At 42.5% G+C, this 27,018-nt stretch overlaps 1 protein-coding gene across 3 annotated transcripts in view; it reads left to right on the top strand.

Annotated features, from left to right (window-relative positions):
• Positions 1 to 27,018, top strand: part of ADAM11 (ADAM metallopeptidase domain 11) — a 97,905-nt gene that overhangs the window by 23,519 nt on the left and 47,368 nt on the right. For all 3 annotated transcript variants that reach the window (XM_077460087.1, XM_077460086.1, XM_077460088.1), the window contains exons 4-11: positions 2,517 to 2,580; positions 11,092 to 11,186; positions 14,174 to 14,234; positions 17,013 to 17,067; positions 19,190 to 19,245; positions 21,593 to 21,667; positions 22,414 to 22,482; positions 24,031 to 24,197. In XM_077460087.1, the coding sequence (XP_077316213.1) occupies positions 2,517 to 2,580; positions 11,092 to 11,186; positions 14,174 to 14,234; positions 17,013 to 17,067; positions 19,190 to 19,245; positions 21,593 to 21,667; positions 22,414 to 22,482; positions 24,031 to 24,197 (642 nt within the window). The remainder of the gene's footprint in view (positions 1 to 2,516; positions 2,581 to 11,091; positions 11,187 to 14,173; positions 14,235 to 17,012; positions 17,068 to 19,189; positions 19,246 to 21,592; positions 21,668 to 22,413; positions 22,483 to 24,030; positions 24,198 to 27,018) is intronic.

Below are 27,018 nucleotides of genomic sequence, written 5' to 3'. Positions count from 1 at the left end.
CTGACAAAGTGAGTTTTCAGAGATCTCTTAAAGGTGGACAGGTTAGGGGCTGATTGGATATATTGGGGCAGGGAATTCCAGAGGATGGGAGAGTCTCTGGAGAAGTCCTGAAGGCGAGCGTGAGAGGAGGTAACAAGGAAGCTAGAGAGCAGGAGGTCCTGGGAGGAGCAGAGGGGACGATTTGGGGGATATCTGCAGATGAGGTTGGTGATGTAGCTGGGGGCGATGGAGGCTATACTTCTTGTTACGCTGTACGTTATACATAGATCCCAACTGTCCCTAAATTTCAAAAGGCTGTCCCTAATTTGGAACAAAGTCCCTCTGTTCCTCTTCCCCCCTCATTTGTCCCTAATTTTGGTCTGATCTTTAGAGTTGGGTATATAAAATGCACTTTTTATCTTTCAAAAAGTGTTTCCCAGTTGTAAACCTTTCATCCAATTTCTAAATTGCTGCATTTGTAAGTCTCAAGAGCCAGTATAAAGGAATAGTAGTGCTAAAAAGCACTTGTGGGTTTAACTAATCTTTTTTTTTTTTTTGTATAATTCTCCTTTTAAGGGGGCATGGCAGGGTGTGTCTTTTGCCTGCATACTTTTGCTAATAGGCGTCCCTCGTTCAAATTTCAAAAAGTTGGGAGGAATGCAGTGTTGCCAGCCCACCAGATTGAAATTTACTGACACAACACCCCACATTTACTGACACAGCCAAGTTTTTACTGCCATTTTCAAAAGTTACAAAATTACAGTTTTAAGTGAACATTTTAGTATTTAGGCTACACACAATACAACATGCAATTAGCAATGTGATTTATGGTACATATTAAGGCAAAAAAAAAAAAAAATCTTATTTTATTTACAATAGTGAATACAATAGATTTACTAGTAAGTATGTAGCTCAGGAACAGGACTCAGGAGGACAAGAAATTAGAATGGGCAGGCACACACACATGAAATTGCCTCTCACAGTGTCACTGACAACAGTGTGCAGCAGCACAGATGATGACACCTCACTGACATGACACGTCCCCTCCTCATTCACAGTGACAGTCTCTCTCCATGCCAGATGATCCCTTCAGTCCACTCCAGTCTAAAGAGCTCTGTCAGTCCCGCTAGCAGCTTGCCTTGCTCACACAAGGTTCCGGTCACTCGGCTCCCTTGCACTATGACATCACACGAAATGCTCAGGCGCTGCTTCCATAAGACCCGCCAGCACTGCCCGAACACACTGTAGAAGGCACTCAAATGGTCTTGGCCAGGCCAAGTGTCACAGCCATATTTTTTATTGGCAATCTTTTCCTGTTACTGGCAGGAGAAAAGTGCCCATTTTTTACCGGCTGCCAGTAAAAATACTGGTGGGTTGGCAACACTGAAGGAATGCGTTATACACACATACCTCCCAACTTTTTGAGATGGAAGCAAGGGACACCTATTAGCAAATGTATGCAGGCATATGACACACCCCCTGCCATGCCCCCTTAAAGGAGAATCATACAAAAAATTATTGGTTAAACGCACAAGTGCTTTATTTTTACCACTACTATTCATTTATATTGGCTTTTGAAGTTTACAAATGCAGCAATTTAGTAATTGAAATTGATGAAAAAGAAAGATTTAGCACCGGGAAACACTTTTTGAAGATAAATAGTGCATTTTATATACAACTATAAAGATCAGACCAAAATGAGGGACAAATGAGGAGGAAAGAGGGACAGAGGGACTTTGTTTCAAATCAGGGACAGTTGGGAGGTAGGTTCACATGGTATACTGGTGCTGTATGTTATATACTCACTGCCATTAAACACTCTACTGTATGTTATATACTCTCATGCTGCACACTGCACTTAGATTATATATTCCATAACACTTTTTTGTGCAGTGTGCAGACTCGGACACTATATGCTTTAGCTTTAAAAAAAAAAAAAAAAGAAAGTGGTTAGCAGAGGGCTAACTGACAAATGACTATTCTCCACTACTTTCTGCAGTCTTCTCCCTTTTGCTGGTAGTTCCCCCATTTATAAATTAATTGCTTTGTTCTTCACTGTGTCTCTGTGTAGAGGTGGCCAACACACCAAAAGTCAACCTACTAGCGGGGCAACGTTAGATCAAGAATCTGCAGATGAGGTTTAGAAAGCACAGATTTGCAGAACAAAATATGTAGAGAGATCCTTGCACTGCAAGACAAAAGGTACAGCTTTATCTCCAGCAAGGTGAGAAGCTAGGGTTGCCGCCTCATCACTTTAAAGCCAAACGCACATGAACAACACAGGTTCTGGGGTTAATTTAATGCAGATAAGGTACCAAGGCAATCTAATTACCACCTTAATCGACCACAGAACCTGTGTAGTTTAATATGTGCACAGTTTTAAAGGGATGAGGTGGCAACCCTATGAGCAGCACAGTAGTGACATCACCAAATCTCACTCTCATCTAATGAAATGTGGATGTATGGCTGTTAAGCTGAAGATGCAGGTGTTGTATATTTACAATGTACTTGGACTATGATGCCTCTTTCTTTTTCAGCCATCTTTTATCATCTGGCTACACTGAAATAATCTACAATGATCACAATAATACTCGGGTGCAGGTGAGTGTTTCATTATAATGTCACTTAGGCAAGAGAACTCTGGTCTATTAGAAAATCAGGAAATGAAGAGCTGCTGAGTTCGCTAAATATCATTCATTATATATATATTTTTTTACATCTTGCTTTTGTGATTGAATAGAATTTACCATGCAATCCATTACCTGACACCCTTTCATATGCGGTGTCTATGCCCGCCCCCTCCATCACATTATGCTGATTGACAGCACAGTTTTCATTAAGCAAAGCTATTCTGTTGCCTTAGCTCAAAGTGTTAAATTGTATGAAATGTCAAACCTTTGTAAGTTTTGAAGTGAGTAGGTAATAGTTAAACACCTGGTTGTTTTTTCTCTTTTTTGTTTTTAATGTCTTTGTCTCAATAGGTAGTCTTTCCTTCATTTCCTGTTTCTGAGATACAACAGGAAGTGAAATGAACTCCCTCTGAACTGTTCCCTTTTAGACAGTTGTCTGGTATTCTTACTAGAAGATTCCCACTTGCCTCCTATTCTACTGACAACTGTAAAATGTGAATTTCCCATTAATATCCGTCTCATTGACATTGTACCCTGACCATCCAAAGCTAAATATAAAGGTTTTTGCCTTTAGATGCACTTTAAACTCATTGGCTGTTTTTGTATTAATCACTTTGTATCACATGCTAATTAACAATTAGGTGATAATACAAGTAGTACTAATATCACATCTGTGTTTTCTGCTCAACAAGGTGTAAACAAGTTTTAAATAATAATTATTTAAATTAATAAAGTAATGGAGACCATTGACCTAGCAAAGTGTATGGTATTGAACAAGATGAAGTGGTGTTCACTTTAAACCATGTGCTAAAACAAAATCCAGTTTTTAATTGCACTGTCACATGACTGGGTTGTTCAAAGTGAATGCAGCTTTAGCTTCTTCACTAATATCCACTTTGCTGGGGGAGCAGCCTATTCTGTACTCCAGGGGCGTTGCTAGGTCTACAAAAGATCTGGGGCTAGAGCCCATAGCAACGTAGGAAAGAAAGTCATACGTTTGGGCGGGCATACATATGTATATACAATAATGTGTGTGTGTGTGTGTGTGTGTATGTATATATCCCCAGAGAGCCTCCCCTTGCATCAGGGTCCCCAGGGAGCCTGCCCTTGCATCAGGGTCCCCAGGGAGCCTGCCCTTGCATCAGGGTCCCCAAGGGAGCCTGCCCTTGCATCAGGGTCCCCAGGGAGCCTCCCCTTGCATCAGGGTCCCCAGGGAGCCTCCCCTTGCATCAGGGTCCCCAGAGAGCCTCCCCCTTGCATCAGGGTCCCCAGAGAGCCTCCCCCTTGCATCAGGGTCCCCAGAGAGGCCTCCCCCTTGCATCAGGGTCCCCAGAGAGGCCTCCCCCTTGCATCAGGGTCCCCAGAGAGGCCTCCCCCTTGCATCAGGGTCCCCAGAGAGGCCTCCCCCTTGCATCAGGGTCCCCAGAGAGCCTCCCCTCCCCTTGGGGACCCCTGCAGAGACTCTGGGCTATGGGTCCCAGATTCGGGGCTACAGCCCCAAAAGCCACCACCTGGCGACGTCACTGCTGTACTCCTTTTATGAAATAGAACCCCGCTGTACCATGCAGTGCTGATCTATTCGTCATTTTAAAGCTTAATTTTCCTGTTTAGTTTTTTATTTTAGTTTTTTCCTTTCTCTCAAGAATATCAAATCTTTCTTTCTGTAGCCATCAGATTCCAGCTGTCACGTTTGTAGAGGAGTTCCAGCCTCCCACCCTAAAAAGTAAAAGTCAGCAGCTACAAACACTGTAGCTGCTGACTTTTACCATTAGGTCTCTTACCTGTCCAGGGATCCAGCGGTGTCCTCACCCGAGCTGATTCTTGAGTTGGCTCTTAGGTGCTGGCGCCTCCATCCTGACTAAGATGTTCTATTGGGTTGAGGCCAGAACTCTGTGCAGGCCAGTCAAGTTCCTCCACCCCAAACTCACTCATCTATGTCTTTATGGACCTTGCTTTGTGCACTGGTGCGCAGTCATGTTGGAACAGGAAGGGGCCATCCCTAAACTGTTCCCACAAAGTTGGAGTGTGAAATTGTCCAAAATGTCTTGGTATGCTGACGCCTTAAGAGTTCCCTTCATTGGAACTAAGCGGGCTGAGCCCAACTCCCAAAAAACCCCCCACCATAATCCCCCCCACCAAATGATTTGGCCCAGTGCACAAAACAAGATCCATAAAGACATGGATTAGTGGTTTTGGGGTGGAGGACCCTTTTGGGATGAATTAGAGTGGAGACTGCGCACCAGGCCTTCTCATCCAACATCAGTGTCTGACTTCACAAATGCGCTTCTGGAAGAACGGTCAAAAATTCCCATAGACACACTCCTAAATCTTGTGGACAGCCTTCCCAGAAGAGTTGAAGCTTTTATAGCTTAAAAAGGTGGGACAACTAAATATTGAACCCTACAGACTAAGACTGGGATGCCATTAGAGTGTGTGTGTGTGTGTGTGTAAAAGGCAGGCATCCCAATACTTTTGACAACATAGTGTATCTCTCATTACAGGTTTCCTTTAAATCTCCAGTGTTCTGCCTTCATGTTAATTAATTGGGTCTCGAATTAATTGGGACTTGGGAAAAAAAAAGTCTTGGCATCCATTATTTATTGCTGCTGAAGAGATGTGGGAAGAGGGAGCAGCTCTTGGAGCTTTGTGGATAAAATGGGTCATAGAGGGAGGTATGGGCTCTCACCGCGCAGCCCCGAACTTGGCACATCCAGTTCTTTTAACCGCGGCGCACTAATAAATGAATCTTCAGTTTACCTCGGGCCACGTTCTGTGGGGAGGTGGAGGGACCCAGATATTGTCTTATCATTATTTCCACTTCACTTCAACACTTGGGCCCGTTATGTAAGGAAAATAAAATGTTCGCGCTAAGACAGAGGACGCATAGAAGGCATCCTATTTCCACTGTGAGCCTTACCCGTTCAGAGATGACCTACATAAAACGGGAGCAAAGAGAGACAGTATGGGCTCAATGAAAAATGTATGTTCCTGTTTGTATGTATGCAGAAAGGCGCGTTCGCCTACAGTTGGCGATTAACCCACTTTGCGGTTTTTGTACATTGTCACAGTTTTGCAGCACCTGTCCTGCAGATCACACAGGCCCTTTCTATCATCTGCTTGTGATGTGAGCTGCAGAAACATAGTGGGGTCTCTAAATTAACTCCCGACTCCCTTGGTCTCTCCTTACCTATTTTTCCACAATTCTTTTTTTTTTTTTTTTTTTTTTTTTTTTTTTTTACATTTTGTGTACCTTTTTTATTCATTTTTTCAGTTTCTTTTTTTAAAAGTGTGATGTTAATAGTCAAAACTTTCTTTGCTTTAGATGGAGTTGTAACCTCATGGCAGTTTTTATTTTTATTGCTGTCTGAAATTTCACCCTCTCATCCTGGTGACTATTGTCAAGAGGACAGAAATTGAACAAGTGCAGTATTGGATTTAAATATGGATTCTCCATCAGAAGACAACTGTCCACAGCCTTGTTCAAACCAGCGAATGAGGGAGGCTAGCAGTGCTTAAATGCAGCAAAACTCCCCATGTGGGCACAGCAGCACTAGGGCCCCATACAAACTGGATGATCAGCAGAGTCTTGAACTGCCACCTCTGGGCTTTGTCCAGGGCCAGCCAGAGACCCTAACTGCAATTACCCACCTGGATTAGAGCTTGTTGGGATTGAAATTAATAGACCATGCACAGATTCCAATACCGATGTAAAACCAGCTCTATTATAATAAGTCAAGGATTCACAACATAAAGGGGTTGACTTACTAAAAGGAACTTTGCAAGGGGGAAAAAAAATCTTTTTTTTTTGCACATGATTGGATGATGGAAGTCAGAAGAACTCCCCCTCATTTACTAAGTGCTGGAGCAATTGCACTTGCAAAGTGCACAGTCTGTTTGCCTTTATTAAATTAACCCCATAGCCTCACTTGTCCACCTCCCACTACAATGCATTACACCCCATGAAGGGCTTCATCATGGAGACAACACAGTGGTTTCCATGATTAAGCCTTCTGTGGGGTAAAAGGCATTGGAGTGGGAGGTGAACAGGCAAGACTATATGTTGTGTTTCCTCTAGTTATTGGGCCTTATCCACACAGGCATACCTATGCTTCCACCTGTGCAAAGAGCTACCTGACCTTTGCCTGCACGGGATGCACAGGTGTTCCATGCAATCACATGCAGGCAGCCCTTTAACCACTTGCTGCCAGTCACCTGTCATATGACGGCCAGGCAACGCGGCTCTCGTTCTGGGTGGACATCATATGACGTCCGTCCATTTAAACAGGGAATGCACACGATCGTGTGTGTGCATCCCTGTACTTTCGGTGGCGGCGTGTCACAGAGACACCGCTCGCCACCGAGGGGGGGGGAACAGCCATTGGGCATGGCTGTTTACCACGTGATCAGCCATGATGAAGTCGTGGCTGATCACAGATGGTACTACCCCACTTTACATGTCATATACGTGCGAGCATGTCGGTGGCAGTGTGTTCCCAGGAACACTGCTCGTCACTGACGCTGGTAAACAGCCATTGGCCGGCGGCTGTTTACCACGTGATCGGCTGTGATCTTTTCACAGCCGATCACTAAATGTAAATATAGAGCAGTAAAGAGATCTTACCAGGTTCTCCTCACACACCGACCGCGTGTGAGAAGGAGATTGGGGTAACATCTCTTTACCACTTACAATGTACACCAATCACACTGATTTCCCCTGCCCAATAAAGAGGACCTGTCTCCACCCATTAAAGTACCATTCACAGTCCATATGAGTACCTGTCACAGTCCACCTGAGTACCCGTGTACCTGTCACAGTCCACCTGAGTACCCGAGTACCTGTCACAGTCCATCAGAGTACTTGAATACCCAGGTACCTGTCACAGTCCATCAGAGTACCTGAGTACCTGTCACAGTCCATATGAGTACCCGAGTACCTGTCACAGTTGATACGAGTACACCCGAGTACCTGTCACAGTCCATATGAGTACCTGCCACCGCCCTTCAGAGTACCCCAATACTAGTCACCAGCCCATCAGAGTACCCGAGTACCTATCTGTGGCCCATCAGAGTACCCGAGTACCTATCTGTGGCCCATCAGAGTACCCGAGTACCTGTCACCAGCCCATCAGAGTACCCGAGTACCTGTCACCAGCCCATCAGAGTACCCGAGTACCTGTCACCAGCCCATCAGAGTACCCAAGTACCTATTTGCAGCCCATGCCTCATAGAATATACGTTGGGGTGTTTGCTTTCCAAGATTGGGTCATTTTGTGGGCAATTCCATTGTCCTGGTGCTCAAGGACCTTCAAAAGTGTGATGGGCAGGAATGAAATGCTCAATTATGCTCCTAGAACACCTGAAGGTACAACTTCAATGTTGGACCTCTGTATGTGGCCAGGCTGTGTAAAAGTCTCACACATGTGATATCGCCATACTCGGGAAGAGTAGCAGAATGTATTTTGGGGTGTAATTTTTGCTATATAAATGCTATGTGTTAGAAATATCTTATCAATTGCCAACTTTGTGTAAAAAAAAAAAAAAATTCATTTTTTTCTGCATTTTCCCAAAATTCTGGAAAAAAAAAACTGTTCAAAAGACTCATTATACCTCATATATACGTTGGGGTGTTTTCTTTCCAAAATGGGGTCATTTTATGGGAAATTCCATTGTCATGGTGTTCCAGGGCCTTCAAAAGTGTAATAGGTGGTTGAGAAATGGGATGTGTCATTTATGCTCATAGAACGTCTGAAGGTGCTACTTCAATGTTGGTCCCCTCTATGTGGCCAGGCTGTGTAAAAGTCTCACACATGTGGTATCACCATACTCAGGAAGCGTAGCAGAATGTATTTTGGGGTGTAATTTGTTGTATGCATATGCTTCTGTTTGTGAGAAATAACCTGATAATATGTGAAGAAAAAAGTGAGATTGCGCTATGGATTTAAACCAGAAAACGAATGGGTATGAACTGCCTCTACTTAATACCTCCTCCCAATATAGGGGGGGGGGGGGGTGAAGTTTATGAAAAAAAGGGGGGAGTAGACTTGGCGCTATACCTTAAAGGCACCTGTTTTCATAACCTTAAAGTGAAAAAAATGTGTAAAACATGATAAAATTAAATAGTATATAAAAATATTAGAAAATCTGTTACTTACTCCGTGTGCCAAATGTATAAATTCAGAACATGAATCCGTAAATGAATTAGTCGGGTGAAGGTGACAGGAAAAAAAAAAATTATATATATTTTTAGATAATATCAATCACTATACGTGCATATAAATATCCAAACATAAATTTGCACCTCCAAAATTAGTGCTCAAACACATGTGCCATGAATGTGAAACTGTCTACTTATACATGCAATAAATCTTAAAGTGTGAAAAATGTTTTGAAGTAAATAGTCCAGCTAAAAGTTACAGCAAAAATCCCAAAGAAATTCTTATAGGTGACTGGTGCAGAAAGGGTATTGCCACTTCTTAAAGAAATTTCCCCGGTGCGTATATTTGCAATATAAAGTGATGCTATTGCCCTCACCAGATCCCCTGCCCCTTTCACAGTGTAAGCCCCTGTGTCGCTGCCTGATTTCTCCCTGGGAGGTCCGTTTTTCATCCGTTGGAAATACCTCATTCAAATTGTTAATAAAAGAGAGGCACATCTATAGTGTAAAATGCTTCCATGACCAATTTATTAGAAAGAAAATTACTCACATTTGACTCTGTATAAAAACGCCAGTATAAAACAGCCGCCAGCAGCTACAGTATGTGAAGGAGAGTGTGCGTCCTATGGCCACGCCCTGATAATATAACAATTTTTTGTAAAAAATTAAAAAACATTTTGCAAAGAATTGTGGGAAAAAATTGCAACTTAAAAAAACCTCCCCATGCTACTTACTTAATACCTTGGAATGTCTACTTTCTAAAAAGGGGTCATTTGGGGGGTATTTGTACTTTCCTGACTTGTTAGTGTCTCAAGAAATGAGATTCACCTGATGTACTGAAGACCTGATCAGATGTGATCAATTTTTAGTGATTGGCACCATAGTTTGTAGACTCTATAACTTTCACAAAGACCAAATAATATACACTAATTTGGGTTATTTTTACCAAAGATATGTAGCAGTATAAATTTTTGGCAAAATTTATGAAGAAAAATTACTAATTAGCAAGCAAAGAGGCATTTTTTTCACAAAATTTACGGTCTTTTTTTATTTATAGCACAAAAAATAAAAAACCCACTAGTGAGTAAATACCACCAAAAGAAAGCTCTATTTGTGTGAAAAAAAAGGACACAAATTCATTTCATAGGAGTACAGTGTTGCATGACTGAGTCATTCAAAATGTGAGAGCGCTGAAAGCTGAAAATTGGCCTGGGCAGGAAGGGGGTGTAAGTGCACTGTATTGAGTTGGTTAATGCTTGTCCCAATTTGCCAGCTGTGTGGGTGTGTGTCCCTAAAAAACGACAGTGCGTTTGTGGGTGCACACCTACAGGGCTGGCATATTGGGACCAGCAGCTGTGTCTCATTAGACATGAATGGGACTGCCTATGCAGGCAAAGCCGGTCCTTTGCACAGGTATACGTATAGGGATGCCTTTGTGAATAAAGCCTTATATTAAAGCTGGTTTTAGATCGGTAAGGGCATCGGAGTGCTGCCTGTTCACTTCTACTTGACAAGTGAAACAGCTGAACAGTAATGCGCTCCTAAGTGTGCACCTAATGAGAGCTGGAGGTACACGGAAAGAGGCAAGTTTGGAGCGGCATTGCTCCTATTGATTTGTTTGGATGAGTAGTTTGATGCAAAACAGTGGCCATTGATTTGTATAGTCTGCAGCTGTTCACACACAGGTAATTTCACAGCCTGTAAGGATCACACATTCTCTATGGCAGTATATATATATATATATATATATTGTTGTATAGAAACACAAGTGGAAAGTCCCAAAGGTGGAAAGACCTTAAGGTAAATTGATATAGAGTCCACCACAAAAAAGGGTTGTTCAGAAGTGGGGTACAACTCTAAGAAAGAATCCAGGAAATCATGCAGATGGACGTGAGGCTGGAACTCGGATGCTAAACAGCCGAAGTGGAAAGCCAAAAACTCTCATCTGAAGGGATATAGAAAGAAAAAATGCCTCCATATGGTGTTGGTCAAAAAGGTGGGTTTTATTGAAAAAAAAAAAAAAACATGCATCCATGAATATAAAATTGTGATCACAGAATAAAAAGCAATATGGGGAGCTGAAAGCCAATTGCATACAATTTTACCATGGAGAATGTAGCTGTTCTTTAACAGGAAATCAGATCACAGCAGCATCACAGCAGGAGGCCACGGGCAATAGAAGAATATAAACATTTTTTTGTAAACCAGTGTTTGTCAACGAGATCCCAATGCATGTGGCCAGCTTTAAATAAATAAGCTTTGGTTTAACCTTCATGGATCTTTATTTTTGGACTAGTGTTGTAATTTTACATGGTGTGTGTTTTGCAGAGTCCTGGTTCAGCGGGAGATCACTGCTATTACAGCGGTCATGTGCGTGGGGTAGAGGTGTCATGGGTTGCCATCTCCACTTGCTACGGGCTCAGGTGAGTTTCTCCAAAGAGATGCGCGTTGGCTGACTGTCAGTGAAGCTCTCTGCTTCTCTCTAATGACTTCCTACGATGTGGCTTGTGGCGCTGAGACATTTGGTGACAGCAGCAGGAGGTGTGTGGGGGTGGCGGAACAGCGTGGAATGTTACTGCGGAACTCTCAGTTCATTCCTTCCTCTGTGCAGAAATTTGCTACTGACTCTTTATCATTATGTCTGATGAGATCACCTGCTCTCTGTGTTCAGTCATTACTGTCATCAGAGCAGACATCCCTGAGGTCATCTATTGTAAGGACTATGGATCACAGAGACAGCTGAACAGCCCTCAAGAGAATAAAATCTATATACAGTAATTACATCACATGCTTCATAGCTGCAGGTCCTTCCAGGTTTCCAGGAATGGTTTCAAGTTTTCAGTATTTGTCTTTGGAATTTTTTTTTTCATGCCAGGAAATCTTTTGAGGTTTGAAGTCTGACAAAAAAAAGCCCCCCTTTCTTGCATGTTTGATTGAATTTGTTGATTTTATCTTCATTTGGGGGTTAAAGGAGAAGTGCAGCCAAAGTTCGTTTGGCTGTACTTCTCGTATGGATCACAGGAGCGCAGTTCGCTCTGCTCTCCTGTGACCCCTTTTCAGCAGGTAGCAGGCTGAAGTCCGTTGTCTGCTGACGTCCAGGCTCGGGTAAGATCACATACCTGAACTGGCACCCTTTCTCATCAAGCCACTGAGAGCCTGAGATGACCGCTTCCGCCCCTCTACATTACAGAGCTCCAATGAGCGAGGGGGGCAGAGCTCTCTGCTCATGAATCACTGATTGATCAGCACTGTTTGATCACAAAGTTATGAGCCTTAGAGATGGCAGGGGACAAATGCAGCATTGGACTGCTGCTGCATCCACTTGAATAAAAAAAAACAACCCATACTTCTTTTAAGTGAATATTTAACCACCTCCCACTCGGCCACTGCACATAAACGGCCGGGTGGACCTTTCATCGTTCTGAGTGGAAATTCAGGAACGCCTCTCAGAACAAGTGCTCACAGCACGGCCACAAGGCACGCTGCGGCTCGATCTTGTGATCATTATGATCACAGGATCCAGCTGAGCAGAGATTGGGATATGGCCGCTGTGATTGGCCCTCCCGATCACCTGACGGCTGTGTCCAATCATAACCGTCAAAATGTACACAGAGACGCGTGTCTCGGTGACAGTTCTCCACGCCAAGCTCATTGAGAGCTCAGTGCAGAGGGAGGGGGAATCTGCAGATCTGTGACAGCTCTCTGTGTGAGGATGATTTTACACAGAAAGCTGTTGCAGATCACCCCCCAAATACACAAAGCACCACTGATACCCCTGTCCCTATACACATTTCAGTGTCCCCATAAAAAAAATCTGTCTGTCCCCCATCACTGCCAACACAAACTAAACACTGATTTGGGTTATTTTTAGCAAAGAAATGTAGCAGCATCATTTTTGGTCAAAATTTATCAAGAGAAATTATTTGAAAAATTTTATAACAGAAATGAAAAAAATTTTTGGCCTTTTTTATTAGCATAAAAAATAAAATCCCCAGCGGTGATTAAATACTACCAAAAAAAAAACTATTTGCGTGAAAAAAATGCTAAAAATGTCATTTGGGTGCAGTGTTAGATGACCGTACAATTCTCATTCAAAATGTGACAGCGCTGAAAGCTGAAAATTGATCTGGGAGGAGAGGGGTGAAAGTGCCCACTCTTGAAGTGGTTAAAGCCGCACTCCAGACGCAAAAACTTTTATTCAAATATATTTCAAATACCCAAATCTCACAGGTGGGCTAATAATTTTGTCAAGGAGATTTGGGTGTTGGAACATACAAGATATACAGGAAGCTGGGGTTGACTCAACCTTCAAAGCGCCTCCTATTGCTGAAATATAATTTTTAAGGGATCAGCTTGTGACCTAGCATTTTAATAACCAATTTGAGGCAGATAATATAGTGAAAAATATAATAGTTCATGGCTTTCATAGTATCATGCAATTAATGACTTGCTTAAAATCAGCACCAAAAGACCATAACATTTTTATTTTAAATTTTGGCAGCCATACATATTTGCTCATAGATGACAAAACACAGTGCATCATGTCATCTAATGTCTGCAGGACCCTTACAAATGCCACTGGGTGATGCTTACGTGCAAAAATTTTGATCAGGCCTTGCATATCACAAAGCATGCTGAGTCTGATAAGAAAGCCCAGCACTACCTTGATGCCTTCTTGCAGATTGTATTAACCTATAGCTGTCCATTTAACACAAATGTGCAGCGGCAAAGAGGTGGGCCTTGACATCTTTTTTTGTGCTAAGACAGCTCTTGATCCATACTAAGCAGGGCTGACTCCCAATCATGTAACTGCTGTGACAGCCAATTACAGTGACCATGTGATCAGCCGATCCTGTGACCACTAATCCCCCCTTCCCCAGACGTAGAGACCCAGTTAAAGGGCAGGAAGGGATCAAGATTGTTTTTGCTTTTTCCCTTCCCTATGATTAAGCTTTTTAGGTCACAAGGAATTAAGATTGCCATCTTTGCTAGCATAGGAAGAGGGATCATTCCCTCCACTGGATCATTCAGATCTACCCTTAGCACAGTAGCTGCTCTCTGACTCGTTGACCACTTTGTGACTTGCTTATAGCGTCACCTACTTGGTGCAAGTGGTAAATATGAAAAATGAAAAATACGGTACCTATTCAGTATTTAATAAAATTTGTAAAATATGTTTTACATTTTTGTTAGTACTCAACGTCACATTGAAAGTTCAGAATCTGATTGCAGTAGTGTGCACCTAGCTGAAAGCCCAATCTGGCCTCCTGCTCTAGAAGTAAAACTAACTTGTGTGGAAACCTAGTTGGATGACCCATTCTATTACTTCTAGCCATGGTTACATATAGGGAGTGATCAGGATATGGCAGTTTCTGTGTAATTTTGTACCTTTTTTCTGCATCTATTGCAGTGGGGCATTTTCGGACGGCATGTTCACCTATACCTTATACCCCCAGGAACACAGCACTGAGGTAAGTGTGTCCATCTGCTTCTTCCTGTCTTCATTTTATGACAGAATGTTTAGATTTATAGCAATGCCTATGCATCCCAAGCTGGAAGATCATATTATTGCAGGGAAGTTCCATTACCCATGTCACCGTATTAGTGGGGCTGCCAGGAAATATCTCCTCTGTTGGTCTTCTCCTCTATATATGGCACTTTTCAGGTGTTTTAACGCTAAAAATAGCACCTGTAAAGCGCCGGAAAAGCACCTCTCAAGCCACCCCAGTGTGAAATCCCAAGTGTTTTCATACTGGGGTTATGTGCTTGCAGGAAAGGGAAAAAAAAGCCCTGCGAGCTGCATCTTTGGGGCAGTGTGTGAGCGTTGTATACAGCACTCCTCCACCACCCCTGCCCATTGAAATGAATGGGCAATGCTGCCAAAATGCCACAAAACGGGCACTATTAACCCTTTCCTCAGCCGCTAGCGGGGCTTAAAAGCACCCCGCTAGCGGCCAAAAAGCCCTGCTATTACAGTGGTAAAGTGGCGCTAAAACTAGCGGCGCTTTTCCGCTAACGGGCCCGCTGTCCCAGTGTGAAAGGGGTCTAAGATTTACAGGTGTCAGTTCTTGCAGATTTTAGGCTGTCCTTGTATGAGCCCACCTCCCTAGCTCAGTTTATTTTGGAGGCTGCTTGGTAGCACACAGTCCAGTTGAATATAGCTTTCCAGAGACCAAACCAGCATTTTGAGAGCTTAGTGAGCTGCTAGTTATCAAAACCACATAATTCAACAGTGCAGTTTTAGCTGTGCCAGTACCACAGACCAGCTTTTATTGTGAGTGATTTAGCTCTAGAAAATCTCACTGTTCTAATGAAGAATTTACCAGGTGATGTTAGGAAAAGGTGACCAGGTAGGGTTCCTGTGCTGTAGATCGCGACAGACCAGTCCCTGTGTCATTTATATGATTTTTTTGCTCATAAATCGTTTTTAAAAATGTAAATATTGTTGTGTCACTTTTGTATTGCTTGATAACACCATGTCATAAGAAGTGATTTAAATTGAATTACGTTTGTTCCAACATTTCCAAATATAGGGAAAAGACCCTCAATTGCTTGCTACCATTACAGTGCAAAAGGAAGCAGGATGTGATTTTCCTTTTCTCGTTCCCTTCTGTCTTCAGTGCATGTTGGGAACTCTGTAGGATGTATGCAGTGCTCTCGGCCAACTCCTATGGCAGTGCTTACATAGTTATTGCAGTTTTTCTCTCTTTTCCATTCATGCTCCCTGCTGCCACCTTGGCAGTCAGCCTACGCGTTTTGCCGAGATCTCTTGCACAAAACATGCAACAAAAATGGGTCTGTATTACCCAGCCAATCACTTGCTTTTCATTAGACATGTGCAGTTAATTTGGTTCCGAATCGAAATATTTCTGAATCACAATAGGAATGAATTTAAACAAATCTGAAATAAAATTATAATAAAACAAAATTTTGCTTGAAATCAAAACAAATTATAAAACAAATTTAAAAGCGAATTTGAAACATAAACATATTGCTGTTTTGCTGTATGCAAGTGTACCTAAAAGAGATTGGCAGTAATAGGAGTATTGAGATTATAATGGTTCCCACGACAAAGGAATATACATAGTTTATATAAAAATAGAAATTTTAATACATAAAACAACAAATGATGGGTTTATGTTTTATGTAATAAAGTTTATATTTTTATATAAACTATGTATCTATGTATATTCCTATTACTAGCAATCTAAATTCAATAGGGATGAGGTGCCGGATACCATAGTGTCACCCAACCTACCCCTCAAACCATTGTACCTAAAAGAATTGATGCTGTTTTGCAAATTTATGAAGAAATTTCATTTTTTTGTCAGGTTTTGTAGATTTTAAAGTGATGTGCTCATTTGCTTCCCATTGGCTTCAGACCATCATGCTAAAAACAAAAAAAACAAAAAAAAAAAAACACTGCTGAATCATTGCCCTAGGACAGTGATGGCACCTCAGATGTTTTGGAACTACAGTGGAACCTTGGATTACGAGCATAATCCGTTCCAGGAGAATGCTTGTAATCCAAAGCATTTGAAAGCGAGTTTCCCCATAGAAGTCAATGGAAACGAAGATAATTTGTTCCGTATTGACTTCTATTGCATAAAATACAGAATGTGGCCAGAGGTGGGGGGCGGATAGCCTCAAACAATACTTGGGGACAACTTGGCTGAACTTGGAAACCCTCAGAAACGCTCGGGAATGGAGTATTTCCGAGTGTTTCCAAGTATTTCCGTCAGGCTTCGAACAGAGACGGGTGTCCCCGGCGCCCCCACACCTCTGGCCAAATGCAGTACTGCACACCACATTAGCTTGAATTCTGCTGGTTTTGCAAGACAACACTCGCAAACTGAGTCAGGATTAAAAAAAATAAAAATCTGCCGTCTTTCAAAGCGCTTGTTAACTGCGTTACTCATTAACCAAGGTTCCATTGTACATTTCCCATGATGCTCATCTATGCTGTAGAGTGCATGAGCATCAAGGGAAATGTAGTTCCAAAACATCTTGGGTGCCAAGCTTCGCCATCCCTGCGCCTGGGGTTATTTAATAGAAGTCCCTTCCTATACGTATACCTTTTTATATATTAAAGAAACCCACTAAAATGCTGACATTGGGCAGTTGAGCTCAACGCTGTTGTATGGATTTTGTTTTATGTGCAGCTACAAAGTTTGTTTAGCTGATTTCCTGAATATACAGAGTTGGCAGGTTATAGTTCAGATCACAGACATTCCATTTCTTCTTCACAGAAGTCTCTGCCATGGCCTCATGTCATTCAGCGGACCAGGATGTGCACAGAACCAGGTATACAAACCCCCCCCATATAACACAGCTAAGGCCCCTTTCACACTTGTGTGACTTGTCCTGCAAAGTTGCATGAGAAGTCGCACCCCATGATTTCCAATGTGTACTGTTCATATTTGTGCAACTTCAAAGTAGTCCCTGCACTACTTTGGTCTGACTTTAACCACAAAATTGTCACTCTATTTTTGTTTATAGCACAAAAAATAAAAACCACAGGGGTGATCAAATATCACCAAAAGAAAGCTCTATTTGTGGGGAAAAAAAGGATGTCAATTTTGTTTGGGAGCCACGTCGCACGACCGTGCAATTGTGAGTTAAAGCGACAGTGCCAAAGTGGTCTGGTCTTAAGCCAACAAAATGGTCAGGGGCTGAAAGTGGTTAATGTGACTTGAGGACCATAGACCACAAGATTACACAGGCATTGCTTCAAGTCATGTCAAAGTTGCATGAATTTAAGGCCATACAAGTGTGAAAGGGGAATAATTGTTTAGAACTAGTTGTTGTAGTTTGCTTATTTATTTTCTTAAAGAATTACTTATTTGGAGTTTTAAATGATCCCCTTTATTGGCTAATAACTTAAGTTTTAAAAGACACAAGCTTAGATTTCTTCTTCAGGCTTTATATATGATGAAGAGATCCTGCATCCTTACTAACTTCCCCAATAAAAGCTATCACTTAAACTCCAAACTTTCTGCATGAATTGATAGCTAACGTCGTACAATATTCTACTAGTCCAGCCAGTTCATTTAATAAATGGTTTGGGAGAGGTAAGTGTAAATGTTACTTAATTGCTTTGCCACAATGTCCTGATTCCCAGCTTGGCAAAGATGTTAAAGGTTATCTAAACCAATCCAAAAACACCTGGTGATCCTGCCAGTAACACTCTTCCTGTCCCAGGATGACAACACTAATGGCCCGTACACGCGATCCGAATATCGTACGATAGATCGTACAACTTTTTTCACTTAATTGTCGCAAGTAGAAATTGAATAGGTAACTAAAGTCACAAGAATTCTCGTACAACAGAAAAAAAAAATATCTGAAGTGCTGTCATGTGTTGTAATGTATTCGTATTGTATTTTCAGACAACTTTATCGACTAAACGAAAATTGTATGATCTGGTATCGCACAAGGAAAATTTTCATGCTTGTCTGATCCAATAATAGCTGTCGTGATCGGCTCTCGAAAGTAGTGTACACACGATTCGAAAATCGTAAAAATCTTCCTCGGGCAACAATTTTTGTACGATATTCAGATTGTGTGTACGGCCCATAACTCGGTGTACTACTGTATATACCAAGGAGCAGCCCTTGGTAACTTCTCCTGATTTGGGCTACATGACTTCTCCCCATCTCCTCATCTCCATAACCACAAAAAAGTACACAGAAAATGACAAGCTCACTGGATTTCTGGACAAGTTTTTTGTTTGCACTTCAACTATATTTATTGTTAGCGTTTGCATTCACTTTACATTAGGGATCGTTAGTGTTAGATTCACGGTTTGGGTTACAAGAGAAGTTAGTGTGAGGGTTAAGGCTAATGTTAGGGTTAAAGGAAGGTTGCTGTAAGGGTTGTGGGGAAGGTTGGTAATAAGCCCACAGGAGAGTTTTTAGTGTTGGGTTTAGGAGGAGGGATGGTGTGAGAGTTGCAGAGTTTTAGCACTGGGGTTAGGGTTGGTGTGAGGGATACAAGGAGAAATAGTGTAGGGGTTACATGAAGTGATAGCCTGAGGGTTACAGGGAGGTTTGGTGTGAGGATTAATGTGGGATTACAGGGATAGTTAGTGTTGGGGGTTGATGATTAGTGTTGTGAGGGTTAAACGTAAGATTGGTGTGAGGATTACAGGGAAGGTTAGTGTGAGGAATATAGGGGGGAAGTTGATGTGAGGGTTCATGTGAGCAGGACCTTCGAGTAGAGTATGGTTCCAAGAACTCTGCACATATGTCTGTATAGAATTTTAGGGGCTTGAATTTAGTATTGGGGGTGCACTGAAGCTAGCCAGGGTCTCCTCCCCCCGTTCCCCCCTTTAGATTATACTACATGGATAATACTTTGATCCTGAGTATTGCTCCCCTTCAATTTTTAGAAGTTGCTCTCTCTTTCTCTTCTCTGATTTCCACAGATTGTGAGCACCCCACTGACATTCCAAGAAGCTCAAAAATTCGCAGGAAAAGACAGGTTAGTGCAATACATGTATAATCTACTTATGTATGTCCTTTTAAACTTTGCATTCTGGAGAGCTGAGAAGGTGCTGTGTTGTCCATGAATAAAGCATCTTTTATGATGCAGAAGAAGACCGTATTGCAAGCTAGATTTTATTCCTAGTAAAGTAAAGCAGCAGTCCCAAACCTTTTTGATACCAGGGACTGGTTTCATGGCAGCCAATTTTCCCAGGGACCGGGGGTGGGGGGGTTGTTGGATGGGTCGGAAGGATGGGATGTTCACGGAGTCTGTCCACAACCCCTTTTATATCCTTGTCCTCAGATCCCCTTTATATCACAGCCCCCGTTTACATTAGTGCCCCTTTATAGTACAGTCCCCTTTACATCACTGTGCCGCTTTACATTATTGTAACAGGGACTGCTTTGTAAAGGGGGCAACACTGAAGAAATGGCTGCACTCCACGAATCATCAAAATTCTTATTTAATGAATGAAAATCCCAAGTGTTACAAACAGTTCAAATGGTAGATGCATTTCACACACTAACAGGTGCGCTTATTCATATGAATAAGCATAATTCTCATGTTATCAACTATTAAGTACAATTCAAATTTTATTGAACAAAATAAAAAACTTACAATGCACTGTTCCAAATTATTATGCACAGTAAGTTCCAAAACACTTTATAGGTTGTAGGTTATAGGTTGTAAAGAACTGAAAATTGTCATTTGTTGTGTTTGCAGCATATTTACTGAAATCAAAAGCTATTTCAATCAAACTTTGAACAACATTTTAACTTTTTAAAAATGTTAACAGGTCACGTTACATTTTAACATCGGACCCCTTATTAGATAGCAGCTTCACAAGTCTTACATTTTTTGGACAGTTTCTTGAATTTGTTTGCAAGATGTCAAAATAGCCTCCCAGAGCTGCTGTTTGGATGTAAACTGCTTCCCACCCTCATAGATCTTTTGCTTGAGGATGCTCCAAAGGTTCTCAATAGGATTGAGGTCAGGGGAGGATGGAGGCCACACCATGACTTTCTCTCCTTTTATCTCCATAGCAGCCATTGATGCAGAGGTATTCTTTGCGGCATGAGATGGTGTATTGTCATGCATGAAGATGATTTTATTACGGAAATCATAGTTCTTCCTTCTGTACCAGGGAAGGAAGTGGTCTGCCAGGAACGCCACATACTTTGCCGAGGTCATCTTTACACCTTCTGGGACCCTAAAGGGGCCGACCAGCTCTCTTCCCATGATTCTGGCCCAAAACATGAAGCCACCACCACCTTGCTGACGTCACAGCCTTGTTGGAACAGGGTGGCTGTTCACCAACCATCCACCACTCCATCAATCTCAATTTGAAAATTAATCTTCATGTATTTTTCTGCCCAATGCAGCCATTTCTGCTTGTGAGCATTGGTTAGTGGTGGCCAAATGGAAGGTTTATGCACAGTTGCAAGACTCTGGAGGACTCTACACCTTTATGTCCGTGGGACTCCAGAGGCACCAGCAGCATCAAATATCTGTTTGCTGCTATGTAATGGTGTTTTAGCAGTTGCTCTCTTGATCGAATGCATGGATCTGGCAGAAATCTTCCTCAATGTTCCTTTATCTGCACGAAACCCGTCTGTGCTCTGAATCAGCCACAAATCTCTTAATAGTGCGATGATCACGCTTACATTTTCGTGAAATATCTCATGTTTTCATACCTCGTCCAAGGCATTGAACTATTTCACTCTTTTCGTCAGCAGAGAGATGCTTTTTCTTCCCCATGTTGCTTGAAAATGGTGCTCTGCTTAATAATCTGGAACACCCTCCTTTAGTAGTTTTTTCCTGTAATTGGGCTCACCTGGCAATCTAATTATCACAGGTGTCCGAGATTGTGTTCAGTGATCAAAAGAGCCCTGAGACACAATGCCATCCATGAGTTAAACTAAAAAACAAAATATTTAATCTTTGTGACACTGAAATAGAATTTGCATAATAATTTGGAAGAGGGTGTACAGTTTATTTTTACTAATTTTTATCTCTGAAGATAAGCACTTGAATCGCCAATTACCTGACCCATGCTGTGCCAATGGGATGGGGGGACCAGGCATACCCCTTAGCATGTGTTTTGGATTGCTCTGGGTATTTTATACTTGCTGGTTATTGAGGATGGTGGACTGGAAGCAGATGCATAAGAAGACGCTCGGCTTTCACCAACTGGCAATACACTGTCAGATCTCAGTTTAGAGCTGGCCATGAATGCATAGTCACATCACTCGCAGATATAATTTGTCCATGAATTAAATACATTGAAGGCCCATGTTACTGTAAATAGTTTAACTGCTGCTTGTGAACCTGTTTGTTCTCCTAGGTGCGCCGGATTGTACGCTCTGCTTTGTCTGAAACCAAATACATCGAGCTCATGGTGGTCAATGATCGACGTTTGGTAAGTGACACAACAGACAGAAAAATGGCAATAATGAAAATGCAGCCATATAGTTACAAAGTTAGTCCAGTTGAAAAAAAGACACAAGTCCATCTAGTTCAACCAATAAAAAGGGCGGGGGGGGGGAATCATACAATCCGATATACACAATTCTATACCCACAGTTGATCCAGAGGAAGGCAAAAAAAAAAAACAGCAAACCATTATCCAATTTGCTCCAACAGGGGAAAAAAGTCCTTCCTGATTCCCCAAGAGGTATTCCCTGGATCAACTTTACCTATAAATGTTCGTGCCAAGTTATATTACGTACATTTAGGAAAGAATCCAGGGAGTGTCCCTTCCCTCCAACTACCTCTCCTCACTGAGCTGTACAGTGTGTAATTTCGGTAAACCCTCCCCCTGTTTTCTGACAGCTCAGACAAGCTTTATAAATTCTGGACTTTGCACAAATGTAGAGAAGAGAAGACTGCAGATAGACAGGTACATCGTATGCAGGAGGATTTGTTTCATCTGTGTATAACCTGAGACCAGTCACTTGATATGTCAGGGTTTGCAACCACTTGGGGAACATTCCTCAAACTTGTTATTTTGACACCTATGTATAAAAGAAGCCAGTCTAGACAGGAAATGAACAAAACAATCTGTTTTATTTTTTCATTTACAACAAAGTAATAGTATTATAACAGAAATGATTCCCAGACCCTTTCTTTTGTATTGTTTTTAAAGCTGTTCCTTGTTTCCTTCAGCTTGATCAGCGGCAGTCTCTGGGTCTTACAAGTAGTTTTGCCAAATCAGTGGTGAATTTAGCAGACACTGTAAGTATAGCCTGCTGATTTATATTGCCTTGTATGTTATATTGTCATTGTCAGTCTGCTCAGGTGCCCTGACTGTGAAATCATTCAAATCAATGGCCGGTACCAGGACGTCTGATTGTCTATCCAGAAGCATTCATAAGGGACAGGAAGTGATGGGAAATGTCTGCAAAAGGGACACATTTTGAAGGGTTACACCATATAACAATGTGTCCATTGCGGTCTATGCATTCATGTCCTGGTGATAGCCTCTCCCTCCCCTATTTATTGTCTAGGCATCACAGGATGGTAGGATCAAAGGCAGAATCACCCCATCCAAAAAATGTCTTGAGTTGAGCGAAGGGTTTGCTAGGAGATATAACCCCTTCACCCTCCTTGACCTTCATGATCATTAAGTTTGCTTGTTTGCTTTCAGGAGTGCTCACTATTGTGCATATCCAGTTGCTTCAGACTGTTCCCTATGGAGAATTTCATACCACACATTTTCACGCTGAATCAAAAAAATAAATAAATATATATATATATATATATACACACCGCCCACATTTTTGTAACTATTTTCATGTGGCAACACTGAAGAAATTACACTTTGCTACAATGTAAAGTAGTGAGTGTACAGCTTGTATAACAGTGGAAATTTGCTGTCCCCTCAAAATAACTCAACACACAGCTATTAATGTCTAAACTGCTGGCAACAAAAGTGAGTACACCCCTAAGTGAATTTGTCCAAATTGGACCTAATTAGACATTTTCCCTCCCTGGTGTCATGTGACTCGTTAGTGTTACAAGGGCTCAGGTGTGAATGGGGAGCAGGTGTGTTAAATTTGGTGTTATCGCTCTCACTCTCTTACTGATCACTGGAAGTTCAACATGGAAGCTTGTGGCAAAGAACTCTCTGAGGATCTGAAAAAAAAGAATTTTTGCTCTACATAAAGATGGCCTGGGCTAAAAGAAGAGATTGCAAAGACCCTGAAACTGAGCTGCAGCATGGTGGCCAAGACCATACAGCGGTTTAACAGGAAGTCCTCTTCCACTCCTCCATGAAGACATTGCGGAGTTGGTGGATGTTCTTTGGTGGACCATGCCAACTCCTGTTCTGAGTGGAACCTGTCCTGTTAAACCGCTGTATGGTCTTGGCCACTGTGCTGCAGCTCAGTTTCAGGGTCTTTGCAGAGTCTGGATTGTGGCTCCTACCTGTTTTTTTTGTGTGTATGGCCTTTTATACATTTTGACAGTTGGCATAATATACTGTACAATCAAACCTGTTATTTACTTTCTTTTTAAACCTGTTTTGTTGAATTGAAGATGATTGGATAACCCCAGGAATCGGTGGATGTAGATAAGTAATGAAGACAATCCCAGCAATGGTAGTTTAGACTGTCATCTCCCTGTTAGTTCTCAATACCTATCTGAACCGATTTTCTAGTCTAGGATTGTCAGTGTTCTGCCCCCCCTCCACCCCTCACATCTCTAAAGATCCCCTCACCAGTTCCATTCCCCTCCCGTGGTTTCCCCAGCCCACCCTGGTTTATTCCTGGCTTCTCCTCTTAGATTTTCAGGGAGCAGTTAAATACCAGGATCGTGCTGGTCGCCATGGAAACCTGGACTGCAGGAGACAAGATTGCAGTGAGTGAAGACCCTCTGCAGGTGCTGGCTGATTTCATGAAGTATCGAAGTACAGAGATACCTGAACATAGCGATGCCACTCACCTCTTCTCGTGAGTCCAATGGGGTTAGCTGCACCTTATTATATAATCCATTAAGCATCCCACTGTTGTCACTCCTAGTCTTTGTACATTACGGCAGAGTTTTGTTAAAGCCCCTTTTCATCCAGTTAAACCGTGTTACTCATACATTTGTTCTAAACTGAACCTGTCCTGGGCTAAAAAGTGCCTGGGGTAACCATAGTGTTGAAGTGTAGAACCCTGTGGTGCATGCAGATATTTGAGTTATGCCGCGTACACGCGATCGGACTATCCGGTGGACTTAGTCCGGCGAATCCATCAATTCGACTGTGTGTGGGCTCCGGCTGACTTTTTCTTCCCAGAAGTCCGTTGGCTTTTTATAGAAGTCTTGACTCAAAATTGTCCGCTAGACTCGGCTTTCTGGCGGACAATCCGCTCGCCTGTGTGCTAGTCCACCGGACTTTTCAAATGAATGGACTTGCCCACACACCGAGTAACGTCCGTTCATTTTGAACGGACTCCAGGTAGACTGCACTAGCTAAGGAAGTCAATGTCGCCTCCTCCATCGGTGAGATTGACACCTTACTGGCTCCGTCACCTGGTATGGATTTTAAGGGGAACCCCTACGCCGAAAAAATGGTGTGGGGGTCCCCCCAGAATCCATACCAGACCCTTATCTGAGCACACAGCCCGGCCGGTCAGGAAAAAGGGTGGGGATGAGCGAGCGCCCCCCCCCCCCCTTTCTCCTGAACCATACCAGGCCACATCCTCTTAACATGGGGGGCGGTGCTTCGGGAAGGGGGGCGCCTTGCATGGCCCCATGTTGATGAGGACAAGGGCCTCTTCCCGATAACCCTGGCCGTTGGTTGTCAGGGTCTGCGGGCGGGGGCTTATCTGAATCCAGGAGCCCCCTTTAATACCCCACCCTATGTGAATGAGTATGGGGTACATCATAGCCCTACCCATTCAGCTGGGGGGAGAAGTGTCAATAAAAAAAACACAGGTTTTTAAAGTAGTTTATTAGACAGCCCTGGGGGTTTTCTTCCAACTTCGGGGATCTTCTTCCGACTTCTCCCGCTCTTCGTTTTTCCTGCCGGGCTCCTCCGCTATCTTCTTCCAGCTCTTTTACTAGCGTTGGCCCGGTCTTCTCGTTCATCGCTGTCGCCTTCTCCTTCTTCCTTCCGATGTTGACATGACGCTCTCTCTCGCTGTAATGCCAGGGACGTGTTGCGTGGTGACTTATATAGGCATATGGGGCGGGGTAATTGGGTGATGTCACATGGTGACTCCACCCCTTATTATGTCAGTCCCGGGGGATGCTCTGAACGTGTGTACGCGGCATTAGTCTTTAGAATGGTTCCCTGAGGAACCTCCTTGGATCCTAGGCTTGGGCTGTATACAAGGCTTCATGTTAAGCCCCATACCTATCATTTATCTGTCAAACGCCAGAACCTTAGTGGGCACTGCGGCTCTAACAATTAAATGACAGGGGCCAGAAGAGGTCATGATTTAATCTTGCTTTGAGAGAAGTCATAGCCCTTTGTACAACGTACACTGCTGATGCAAGGGGCTCTACTCAGATATGATGATCAAATTGAAGACCAACCAGGTACTTGATGCATTGAGTGTCACTGCACTTCAGCATGCTTACCTTTTTTCAGGCTCGAACAGGTTCATTTGAAGGTACTGCAACATATACAATTGTAGTGCCATTGGATTTGGGATAGTGGGGGTGTACTGGAATCCTCATAACCAAAAACATTTACCAAAAATAGCCAGATTTCAACTAGACCTCGAATGCCAAAGCAATCCACTTATTCACTATGGGCCCCATTCACCATGTCAAACCGCTGCACAAAAGAAAAATAAACTGTGGGGAAGGGGGCAGGGAGTTAGGTGGTATAACCTTTCTTTCCCCGAGCCTCTCCCAGGGTGTGATGTCCTCATCCAGACATCCTGGAGAATACGGAGTAGTCCAAATCTATGTCATGAGTTGATGCTTCAGCACAGTGCAGACTTGTCTTTTTTGCAAACTATGGGCTGCTTGGGATTTCCTAGGACCCTACCTAAAAGATGGCGACGTCACCCCCACCTAGGGTTAAGCATATTAGCTAACTTTTACTCTACACTGATTATTTTTGTGCAGCATTTTGAGATGGGAAAGGGGGCTCTCAGTGTACACATGGCCTTTGCTATATTAGTGCAATGTCTGCTTTAAGAATTCTAATGCCCTTTGTCTGTGTTCCCTGGATTTGCTAAGCCTCACAATATACCTAAATCAAGTCCTTTCTAGAACAATAAAATCATCTTGTACTATATCATATCAATAACACATGGTTAGCAATGTATTATGAGATTTCCCGGGGCACTGACCCTTGTGGTAAACACGGCCCTGTCTAGTATCAGAAGTAGTACCAGTGGGCATAACAGTCACGGTTGTGGCTTTTGTAAAACATTGGGCCTACTAGCCTATAAGTGTGTAATTTGTTTTCACTTCCCATCACATGCAAGTGTCATTGGTGCATACTGTATGTCCTCTGCCCCACAATGCATTCCCCTCTATGCCTTCTATCTTCTTTTATATCAAGTAAAGATGTGCCTATAAGAAACAAGTGAAAAGATGAAAAAAAAAAAGTGCTTCTTTGTAATGTTCTGTGCCTCATTAATATAGTTTAGAGTTAATAACCATCTTGGTTAAAAGGCAAATAATGCAAATAATTGTTTTCTTTATTGCAAGTGATGTTACGTACTTGTTTCCTTATTAGGTTTATTTTTATGGCATTCTGCTCTGATTATCTGGAATGGAGATAGTCTGCAGCATGTTCACATTGGATATCTCCTCGCCAAGTTTGCC

Source organism: Lithobates pipiens, unplaced genomic scaffold (assembly GCF_037356315.1).
Source record: "Lithobates pipiens isolate NorthernLeopardFrog02 unplaced genomic scaffold, aLitPip1_a1.2 Scaffold_28, whole genome shotgun sequence".
Taxonomy (NCBI): Eukaryota; Metazoa; Chordata; class Amphibia; order Anura; family Ranidae; genus Lithobates; species Lithobates pipiens.
Note: the sequence above shows the minus strand (reverse complement) of the source record. Positions and strands in the feature narration are given on the sequence as shown.